Source organism: Ammospiza caudacuta, chromosome Z (assembly GCF_027887145.1).
Source record: "Ammospiza caudacuta isolate bAmmCau1 chromosome Z, bAmmCau1.pri, whole genome shotgun sequence".
Taxonomy (NCBI): Eukaryota; Metazoa; Chordata; class Aves; order Passeriformes; family Passerellidae; genus Ammospiza; species Ammospiza caudacuta.
In genome coordinates, this window is record NC_080632.1 from 11,527,608 (window position 1) to 11,539,878 (window position 12,271).

The 12,271-nt window shown below is 38.1% G+C and overlaps 1 protein-coding gene across 1 annotated transcript in view; it reads right to left on the reverse strand.

The window, feature by feature from the left end:
- Positions 1-12,271, reverse strand: part of DTWD2 (DTW domain containing 2) — a 62,446-nt gene that overhangs the window by 25,320 nt on the left and 24,855 nt on the right. Inside the window, exons 2-3 of the mRNA XM_058824252.1 lie at positions 8,965-9,055; positions 5,521-5,615 (exon numbers count right to left, since the gene is read on the reverse strand). Of these exons, the coding sequence (XP_058680235.1) occupies positions 5,521-5,615; positions 8,965-9,055 (186 nt within the window). The remainder of the gene's footprint in view (positions 1-5,520; positions 5,616-8,964; positions 9,056-12,271) is intronic.

The window sequence follows — 12,271 nt, forward strand, 5'->3', positions numbered from 1 at the left end:
CAAGTGTTACTTCCATGACTTCCCCAACACCGGACAATTAAGATTCTTCTGAACAGGTTTAACCATCTTGTCTAGACTGTTTTTGCTAAAAAAAGTTTGGACCAGATGATCATTGAAGTCCCCTTCCATGCTGGTATTCTGTAATTCTATAGTACATATGTAATTAATATTGACAACTCTCATCCTTAAAATAGAATGATTTTAAGTAATTGCAGGAATATCCTCCATAAACTACGCTGAAGAAAAATCCTTTATACAGACACTATGACATTTCCAATACTTTCACTGGCACTTCACAGTACTCGTAGACTTTCAAACTTCAGAAAACGTTAGCATTTCCAAGAAAAAGTAATTTGTATCATTTACAGTTGTAGTAATTTACCTCAATCCTGTTGTAGTGTGTTTTGTTAGTTTATTTTGATTGCTCCCCCATTTTCTGTATTATCCCCCCATTTTATATAATGGTTCTGCCCTCACCAGTTTTTCCCGCCATAAACCTGCCAAATATGTTGTTCCCATGGCAACTCCCGCCACTGGGGTTGTCATCGCTGAAGACAATTTTGTAATTATCTTTTAGTTATGTAATTCCTCCTCCCCCTCATTCCCTTATATGCATACTTGTTTCTCCTCCCTGGGCCCAGTCAATCACCCCTACTCCTCCCAGTTTACTAGAATCTTCTTTCCCATGGGGGTTATGATTGGCTGTGGTCCCGGGGCCCCTCCTTTACTTTGTATTGATTGGGTTCTCCCTAACGTCTGTTATGTTAAGTTCCCTCCCTTGTCCTCCCTTATTGGTTCTCTGTAAACCCCTCCCTGAGATTCCTCACCCTTTATAACCTTGTTACTCCCCTTGCTCTTGGTCACTCCCTGGCTGACATTTTGTGTTTCCCCAATAAACCTGACTTCATCCCCAGCGAGTGTCCAGCTCCTCATTCCCGTTGTGGTGGCAGCGAGACTGGTCCGCAGCGAGCACAGCCCGAGGCCCTCAGATGCCAAAGGGTGCTCGCCTTGGATTGCAGCTAGGTGTTGGCCGCCCTCTGCTAGCCAGACAACTAGCCCTCAAGGCTGGACACCTCGCCGCAAATCCAGGTAAGATTTTCATTGCAATAATGAAAAGTAAGATCAATCTGAAGATAATAATTTTCTCTTTCTATAAATTCATCAATACAAATTTTTTTATCTGCTTTACGTGGCCAGCAGCTAACATAAAGCTCAAACAGATGACACAATTTAAAAGTTATGCTGTAAGATATAACTATGGCCTTGAGCTCTGTAAGAGAAATATCTACAATACTTGCTTCTCTTATAAATCAGCCTTAGTTTTGGTATGCAGCAGGTATTGTAGGCTTTTATAATTCATTTAGCACAACAACAATCTCTGCTAAGCAAAACTGTTCAGATATTTCATTCCTGTCTGAATATCCAACCACTTTGTCACTGAAGATTTATACATTCTCATGAGTGCATTTAAGTAGCATTTCATTATTTCTGGGATGCATGCTCTTGAAATGTGTAATTTAAACATAATCCCATTTTTGTATCATGTACATTTTCATTACACATCTACTCAGTTGCTCTCAAACTCTCTAGATGGTTTTAATTCAACATGGATCCAGTGTGAAAAGCAAGCATTCAGATTTTAAAAATGTAACACTGCCATTTAGTAGCAAACAATACTACTAATAAAGAATAGATGCTAACATATTATCTGTAGAAAACCATCAGGTTAATGAGGACTTCTCAGTTTTTCTTATCATTTTTACTGTCTCACCTCAGTAATAGGCAGGTGCCTCTACCTCTCTCAATACTCCTGTGCTTGGAAGATTGTGGACTGCCATAATTCCTAAAAGGTAGTAATTTCCATCAAGTAATAAAATAGATTTTAGAAAAGGTAACTACTCTCTGTCATTTCCACATTCAGAAGGAAGCCCTTAGGGTCAGGACAGAAGCATAGAAGATATCCAGGAAGAGTGCCTCTGTTTCATCTAATTTTTGATCATTTATCTACTGTCTTTGTATGTAAAGCATAATCTTTAAGAACAGAAACATTAGCACAAGGATCATCACAGAACTGTTTACATTGGAAAGGACCCCAAACAATCAAATCCAACTGATACAGTTTGGACATGGCAGTGTCTTAACACTGCCATGTCCAAACTGTATCCCCAAACTCCCTCTCTACAAGTCTATTAAATACTTCCTGGCATCGTGACTCAACCACTTTACTGGGCAGAATATTCCACTGCCTGACAGTTCTTTTGGTGAGGGCATTTTCCAATCTAAACCTCTCACTGAAGCACATCTTGAGAGCCATTTCTTCTCGTTCTGTCTATTGCTTGTTAGTTCAGAGAAGAAACCAACGCCCACAACAACCTCTTCTCAAGGTTTTGGTAGTAAGTAAGCTGCAAGAGTTGTTGTGTGTTCCCTGTGAATATGCCCAGAAAGGCGCTGCAGCCGGGAGAGCACACACACTGAGAGAGAGGGAAAGCGTGAGGAGGAGGGAGTAGAAGAAAGGATCTGTTCTGGACTCAGTGCAAAGCTGAAGTCTATAGTACTCAAAGAAAAAACAGCCAGAGAGAATATTATCTAAATTATACTGAGAAATCTGAAATTTGATATGGTAAAGTACAGTTTCAGATGGAAATTAGCACATGTTCAGTTAACCAGCACTAATTACTTCCACACACAGAATGACAAAAGCTGTGACAGGCTGATGATCTCTGCCTGCATCTAGTCATTCTTGACTGAACTAAGGGGCAAAAATGCATGAATTTAGTTTGATAGCATAATGACACCAAAGCACAAAAAAAGCTCACAAAAAAGTTATCTGAATAAAGAACCACAACCTGTAACCAGTTTCAGTTAACATTAGTTGGTAAGTGGCAAAACTCAATTCGTTGATATTTAATATAGTAAGAATTCCTGTTTGTGAACAAGCACTACAAAGTGTCATATCTATTGTATATAATTACCTTAAACAGCTTTACAGAAAATCAACAGAAATAAATTGCATTTTATCACTTCTAAAGTGAAGCTACAAATTTTCCCAAGTGGTCCATTTAATTTCTAATCTAGGCCACTGAACTGCAGGAGGGCTGGCAGTTATACTGAGATTTCACAGAGTCAAAGAACCGCAACATTGTAGAGTATGCTGACTTGCAAGGGACACAAAGGATCATTGACTCAATTCCCATCCCCGTTCAGGACGGGACCCCAAGAGTCACACCACGTGCCTGAGAGTATTGACCAAATGCTTATTGAACTCAGACAGGCCTGGTGCTGTGACCACTTCCCTTGGGAGTCTGTTCCAGTGCTCAGCCGCCTTCAGGGTGAAAAACTTTATCCTGCTATCTAACCTAAACATCCCCTGGCACAACTTCAGGCCATTCCCCTGGGTTCTGTTGCTGGTCACAAGAAAGAAGAGACCAGTGTCTCCTCCTTCTCTTTCCCTCACAAGAAGTTGTAACTGCAATGAGATCCTCCTCAATCTTTTCCAGGCTGAACAGACCAAGTGAGCTCAGACACCCCTCACATGGCTTCCCCTCGAGGCCCTTCACCACCTTCATTGCTCTCCTTTTGGACACTCTCTAACAGCTCAATGTCATTTATGTTGTGGTGACCAAAACTGCACAGAATATTCAAAGTGAGGCTGCCCCAGAGCAGAGCAGGACAATCCCTCCCTTGCCCAGCTGGTGATGCTGTCCCTGATGCCCCCCAGGACACGCTTGGCCCTCCTGGCTGCCAGGGCACTGCTGGCTCACTACTGACCAGGACCCCCAGGTCCCTTTCCACATGCTGCTTTCGAGCCTCTCATTCCCCAGTCTACACACACAGTCAGAGTTGCCCCATCCCAGGTGCAGAACCAGCACTTTGTGTGGCTTGGTTTCAGAGAGCAATGTAGATAATTTGTAATTGTTTCCACACTGTCCTAAGTAACAGAGTAGTGCATGTAGAAATATTTGCAGCTGGGGTTTTGTAAGTGTTCCTTCATTAGAATCTATAATTTTATCACAGCATCCAGAATCTATACCATCCAGAATCTATATCTACCAAAGTCTGCATATTTTCAAAGAGGAAAAGCTTAAGGATTAGATTATCTTTCCAGAAAAATAAAATAAAGACAAAATCACCCCCTCCAAATAGTCACAAAATATAAAATGAAACTTAAAAACCATAGTGGCAAGGTTGTTTATAAAAGTCTGGTACCAAAATAATTCAAACTTTCGACATGTCAGATATTAGATACAGTTGTTATCTCTGGTCAATACAGGCCCACAATTACTTCTGAGTGAAACAGTATTATTATACAAAAACAAATACCTACAAAACTTTATTATTAGTAGCCTAAAAAGAGCATTAATCCAATAAATTGTACTTTATTCATGCATAAGAGACAATAGTTGCTTTTTGCCCCAACATTTCCATAGTGAATAGCAAATATACTGCAGTTGTACAAGCCTATGAACAATGCAGGGAAAAGACATTAGCACTTTTTTTTGCCCATCCTGCTACATTCCACTGTTTTGAAGTTTTCTATTTTTGTAGAGAGTATTTTAATAGAGATCCTTCAAATGTAAAGGCTTTTGTAATTGGAGTTTCAGAAAACCATACTGTACAGTGTATATCCAGCTATGTAAATTATGCCTTAACTCTGTATTCAGGAATAAGTAATCACTTTACTGAATTGAGATAACAGATACCCTACCACTCTGTTCTCCCTCACACTTTTGTATATTTCAACTGGCCTTGCTCACCATGTCATGTGTATTAACATTAACATTCAACTTTTATTGAAGGAAAAGAAAACAGCAAATATTAACCACTCACAGAAATTCCTCTAAGGATTCAACTCAATTTGAGAATTAATTTCCTTTTTAAGTATTCACACTTTCTATTTGCTTTATTAAAAATGTATGTAGTAAAGCTTCACTGGCATTTGTACCAAGACCTGGTTTCTAAGATTTAGCTTCATCTAATGAAGATTAAAGACGTTATATGGGAAAGCAGTATTTTCCAGTGTCTCAGAATATTAGAAAAAATAATTTAAAATTTCTGAGAGCTATGCTTTCTTATGATGTATTTTAAGAGGAAGAAGAAAATTAATATTCCTTTTTTTAAATTTTAAAGAGTTTTAAACTAATCTCACAACGAGGCTGCTTTCTCAGTTTCCCACACTTGAGTAAAAACTATTAGTTTTACTTCAGTGACACCAAATGGTTAGTCAGATAAAGCAAATCAAAAAGAACAAAATAGAATAGCAAGACAGAGCTAGTAGAAAGAACAGAACTGGAAACAGATAAGAGTTTGAAAGTAGCCATGTGAACACTCCAAGAGCGCAGAACTGAGACTATAACCTGAAGGAAGAATATCAAGTGCTTCTGACTATCTTTGGAAATCAGAATGTGAGTGTGCACACTTGAAATAAAAATTAAGAACACTGTTGGCTATTTTAAAAGACACTGAAAGATATATTCCTATGATTTACAGAGAACCAGAAAATGCACAGGCAATCCTGCTCACCTGTCTTCGTTAAAACGTCGACCAACCAAAATTTTGCATTTGTCTGGAGGGAGACAAGCTGCTAGCAAAGGTACCGTTCTTAACACTCGACTTTCCTGTAAAAAAAAGAAAAGTTACTTTTGAATAAAATCAAGAAAGGCTTCTATGAATTATTAATGTTTTTATTTTCTTTCAAAATCTGTTGACTACAGAGAGAGAAAAAAATTTAGCAGGTAACAGGACAAAAAATCTTCAGGAAAAAAACCCCAATCTTGATGCTTCAGATTGTATCGTTTTAATTGACAATACTGAACTCAATCTCAACTAATCTATGATCATCACCATAAATTTGAACTAGGCTATCACTATAAAAAACAGTAACAAAACTTGAGAGAAAAATCACTGAATAATAAACAGCGGGCAAAAAAAAGCATTAGCATTAATGAAATAGTATCATTATCAGTAGAAAACCTGGGTAGGGCTCAATTTCCGCAGATAGATGCTTCAGGGTTCTGTCCTGAGTTACACACATCACTCAAGTTTTGAAAAGTACATCCTACTTGCAATCACTTCCAAGAATAAGCAAAGGCAAAGGTAAGACAAAAAGGGGTTTGTACACCTAGCTATGCCACTGACCTCTGGATCATAACAGCAAGCATGAAAAAGGAAAAATGACACAATTATTCTATTTACTTATATATTTATATTATATATCTATACCTATCTATATATAGAGAGAGAGGTATATATATACATATATATATTTACCTATATGCAAAAAAAAAAAAAAATCAGACTGAGCAAATAATTCCATCACCTTTGCACTAGTCCTGATGCTGGATTTCTATATTTTTAGTTATTAAGTTGGTCTCATGATGCGCAATGATGCAATAACACTGATCTGAAACCAAGTATTTAGACCTTGACATGGAACGCTATATTGTCCTTGGATTCCTCCACAAGCAAAAATCTAAATAATTCATGTAGCTATTATGCAAAATGGAAGTTTGACAGTACAATTTCCCACATGTGATCCACTGTTCTACAGCAAGTGATTCTTCTCCCTTTGACAACACCTGATACATGTGCACATCTATCTGGCAGCTTGGCCTCTGGATAGTGTGAATGTGAAGACATTAGTCACATTAATCCAAACATAGGATATGTTTTTCTTGACTTTCTGCATTACTATCTTCCCTCAGTACCAGTCTCAATAGCACCATTTGACAAGAGTTGAAGGCTTAATCCAATGTACTGCAGACTTCCAAAGCCAACAATGAAGCACGTGGGGGATGACAGTTAAGACTGGCGGGCAGCAGGGGAAAGATATTCTCTATCTGGTTAGTTTATTGGGTTATTTTTGAAACAGACTGTTAAGAGTGTATCTGTAATGCAATGGCAGACTGAAGGATCAGATACAGTCCAAAAGGCTCATCTGCCTTCAAGACTGATTGTCTTTTGAGTGTAAGCAGCAAAGGGAACTTATTTTTTGTCACGTACGCCTCTGCAGTTATGCAATCAAAAGCACCACCTTTGACTACCTGCAAAGACCACCATTTAACAGGACTTATCTCTGATAAGCTAAGGGCCCTCATATAGTTGGATAGTTACTATAGTGGTCTTCCAAGGATAGTTTATTCTATAAATTATCACTATGCAACACAGAGTAATAGAAAACTTACATCTCATTGTAACAGACACCTGTTCTGATTGCTAAATAATAAAAAGTTGTAGATAGCCTTCCAGACACTGGAATGCTGTATAAATCCAGAAAAATCTGCAGACTTTTCTAATACTCTCCATCATGAACAGGGAATTCAACACAATTAAAATGCCAATTCAATATCTCTGGCATATTTTTAAACTTCTTTTTCCCAGCAAGTGACTTCAGTGTATATTTAGGTGGTTTTAAAATAGGAGGTCACATGGAGGATATTTCTATTATACACAGTCCATTAAAAATCAGTTTTCCCATTTAGGGCCCAAACATGTCATGGCTTCTCTTTTATTTCCCTGCAAGAGAAGACTTTTTTAAATTGGATTTTTTTGTGTTCTGTTTAAATTCCTTCAGGAAATTACTCTTTGCATGTTGACTGAACAGCTGTCAATGTCAAGCAAACAGCTGCACCATGAGAATACAGTTTTCTGAATTCCACAGTCTGATTTGTAGACCCAGCATCTACCCAGATCTGTGTAAATGTGGTACAATTTCTAAACACCTTATGATCCACCTCCATGGGCCACTGTCAACCAAAGAGAAAAACATCAATGTACATCCTCCTACTGGTAAACCAAAACATAGTGTTCTGAAGCTGAACTGTAGTTTTCAGTGGGGAAACAGGTAAGGTCATCACTACGTTGAATAGCTTAATTCACATTTTAACAGAACACTAACATCAATAAGAGACCACTGCTGTAATCAAAATACATTTCTCTATGGATCTACTCTTAGCACCTCTGTGAGACACAGTGTTCACAGAATATGCTGAGTTAGAAGGCACCCATGAGGATCATTGAGTCCAACTCCTGGCCTTGTACAAGATACCCCAGTCACACCCATGTGTCTTTATTTTATTTAATGTTACTTAATAACAATGTTATTTCATTCTTACAGTTTGTACAAAGGTAAGTAGATTTCAATTCCAGTAAGACTATACTGTTGAGATGCCTTGCATGCATGGAGTTACAGAAATAAGGTGTGATTTCAAAGATACAATAATTCAGATGAACTGAACAACAAATATAGCAACTCAGATGAACTGGCATTCAGTCATGATGTTTAAAAGGAAAAATCATTATATGATTGCCCTGGTTTTGGCTGGGATATAATTAATTTTTTCCCAGTAGCTGATATAATGCTGTGTTCTGGATCCAGGATGAGAATAATGTTGATAGCAACAATGAAAACATCGGTACATTAAGTAGTGTTTACCTAAGCCAAGGACTTCTCAAGTGTCTCACACTCTGCCAGTGAGGAGCTGCACAAGAAATTTTGAGGGAGCATGTCCAGGTCAGATGACTCAAACAGGCTAAACATGGTTATTTCACATGAATATTATGGACATATTTCACATGTCCATCATTAACTGGGGATGGTCAGGACCTGCCATTGCTGCTTAGGGATGGGCTGGGCACCAGCAGGAGGTGAGCACTGTATCACGTATCAGTTGATATTACTATCATTAATAGCAGCAGTAGTGGTAGTACTACTGCTCCTGTATTTCACTTTGTTTCATTTATTAAACCCTCTTATCTCTCTCACAGAAAGTTTTACATTTTTTCCCTCTGCTTCTCATCCCCATCCCATTTGGCAGAGGGGCAAGTACTGTGGTACTGCATGGTCCTCCGCTGATGGCTGGGGCTGAAGCATGACAGTGAGCTGACAGCACAGCTCTTTCCTCCTGCCTGCCATTTGCTGCATTGGGATTGGCGCTCAAGTCCCATAGTTACCATAGCCTTACTCACCTCTGCTGGATGCTGAATTATATACAGGCAGGTGGAGACCTTTAGTGGATGTACAGGCAGGAAAGGACACAAACACACCTTCTGAGGACGGCTACATGGCAAAAGGGAGTAAGAGAACAATAAAAATAATCAGCAGCTTGTGAAAGAAGATATAACTACATTGCACAATACATATTCCCTAAGAACTTAACCTAACCACGTCGTATTAAGCCTCATGTAATTTTATGTTTGAAACTCCTTTCACTTCTAAAAATAAAGAGGCAAGACTTTCATTGAAACAGCATTTTGAGAACAGCGTTCAGACACTTCCTGCAGTTTGGTTTGGGTTACAGCACTCTGAAAATTCTTCTGTCATCTTCAAGATGAGCAGCTTACTAGTATCCGTACCCTTATTAGACAAGTCTGTTACTTCTTTCCTAACAAGTTAGTTTCAACAATATGATGACCTATAATAGAACATACAATATTTACAATTTATAATGATTGATTAGAATACAACATTTTAGACGTATCCACACATATGAAAACCCAGACAGGCTGTATTTTACTTTTTTATAATTCCATCTATGCTGAAGACATGTAGAATGAAAACAGAAAAATCCTTATCAGGAACATCCAATCTAAGTCAGAAAAAAAAGTATTTAAAATTCTTTAGTGTACTGTTTCAAGCTGTTGAAATGACTAGCTGAAGAACAGTATCTAAAGAAATTAACTTATGCTTAGTATGAAACTGATCTGCTGAATGATCAAGAATAAACAGAAGCAAAGAAGTAAGCTTGAAGTTTTACACAGAGAAATTGAACTGTCACTGCAGAAAAAAACACATTTGCGTGCACATCCATGGGCAGATGTCACTCTAGCTCTTTGCACAGATTATTCAACTACTCAGGAAAATGAAGAATTTTCTTAACAGTGAAACTCCTACATGTATTCATCAATTAAAATCACACCATCTCTGCAAACAAAACTCTATATGCTTAAAACATACAAAGTTGGAATTTTCAGCAGTGACAGGGACTTGGAGCAGAATTTCACCTGCACCCTCCTTGTAACCTTTACTGTTAACAGTTCATAGGCTGAGCACACAGGAGAGAAAGTAAGCAATGAATCACTGCAACAGATGTAATTCAAAGAAGTGAATTCTGAAGACAGGTTCAGATTAAATTCATGATGAGCCTGACACAGAATGAATTTGCTTGCTCACAAGAGCATGCACCCAGACAGGTGGACTAAGTAATGCTAAGTAATCCACACCAGTACAAGTGATCCCCATTCAAACATTAGTATTTAATAGTAAATGGCAGCATTATAAAAAGGCAGTAAGAACTGGTAATCTCCTCTTTATCAGTTGACAGGCTGTGCTAATTTAAAACCTGTACTTCAAGCCCCAACAACTGAGGCACAGAGAATATCCCCTTCTTACAGGATATACAGTTAAAGGTTACCCAACACCAGTCACAATACAAAGTGAGGACAGGGGGAATGTTGATGCAAAACAAGGAATTGGTACGTCTCAAAATAAGCAACAGAAAAACTAATGTTAAATATTTAGACTAAAAGATTCACAGTCAATAAATCAACGTAATGACAAACTGGAAATTATTCTGATACACTCTTCTGGTGTACTGTTCCAGTAGCCTGCTGCCTGTTTTTCCTTCTAGTACTGCCATTTTCCTGCTGCTAATGCAGCATAAATTTGGCACGTTCTGGTGTATTAATGGTCAGGCTTCAGGCCTAAAATGAAGCACTCAGTAACCTGACTATTCAGTGGGCTACCCAAGAGACCTTCATGATGAATGAACTGAAAACAACCTCACTTCCAGGTCTGATGGGTTGTTCTCCAGTGCAGTCCCCTTATCTTTGTCCCAAATGTTCTTAGATGTGAGCAATTTAAACAGAAATCTCTGTTTTGATAATAACCTAGAAGCAGCAAATACTGTGGGGGCTGGTTTTTTGCCTGTGCCCCGATTGTTAAGTCTCAAAGTTCATCCTCTTTTTGATCATCAGGTACATCAGAAACTCAGGTGTGTGTACGAAGTGTGACTCCTTGGTTTCTCCCCAATAGCTGGTTCACTCCAACAGCTGGTTTCACTTATAAGATAAGTTGTTAAAGGTCTCCCCATTATGACATTTTCTGCTGAAGAGAGATGAAGGCCTGAAAATCTACTAAAGGAAGCTGTTCCAGAACAGTTAGCTGTTGACTTCAATCCCATGAGCTACACTGTTCATTACCTCTCATAAGCACACAAAAGAACTTCACAGTGATTTCTGACCTCAGGGTGTTTAATTAAAACAAATTTCGCTAGATATAACTTACTTTCAAGTCTCCCTTTGGCATATGCTTTTTGTATTTTCCACACTGGTTTGGATTTTTCACAGATAGTTTAGGCCTTGTTAATCTCACAGAAAAAAAAAAAAAAAAACAAAACAAAACAAACAAAAATAAAGAAATTACTTGGAAAGTAAGTATTTTCAAATAGCTGCAAAAATAAATTCTGCCTATAATTTGATCTGTAGGGAGCAGACCAAAGACTATGACAAATAAAGAATTTCCCAGTATAATTTAATTACTTACATATGCATATACATCACTTAACTTTAAGCACCCAATTAGGTACCTAACTATGTTGAATACACACTTTTACAACCCCATCTTGAGCACACAAGACTTACTTCTGTAATTTTATTTTGGAACCTAACAGTTGTTTGTGAGACAAAAACCCCCCAACACTATTTCTTCATGAAATCAACATTACCAGTCCACGTCTGTGGGACAGGAAGCACTGCAGAACAAACCAAGTTCTGTTCCACCCCCACAAAAGCTGCCTTTGCTCTGAGAAGGCCACCTAGGCAGAAAAGACATTTAGTCTTTTGTTTCAAGATGCTGTTTTACTCTTGCCCTACATACACAGCTGATATTACAGAAAAGAAGCAGCACAAGGAACTTCTTTAACACTGAACATCATCTTTTTCTCATTTCTGGAGATCTAAGTAGCAATCATCTCTAGGCAGGAGCACTAGTGTTCAGAATATTAAGGAAAAGGTTTGTGGGTTGGGATTAGGATTTGAAGAGGATAATTTTAGGATATTTTTACAGGATATTCTCCTGTATGCAATTTCAGTACAGCTCAAAGCTACCCAGTGGATTCTTAACGGTTTTTCAATACAGCTTTTCTAGTCTAAAATTTATGATGAAGCAACCTATCACAATGGCATGATTAAAAGAAAAAATCATCATTCCACATTTGGCAAGAATGCTCCATATGAAAAAGACAGCCACATACATGTACGGACTTAATAGCTTTCC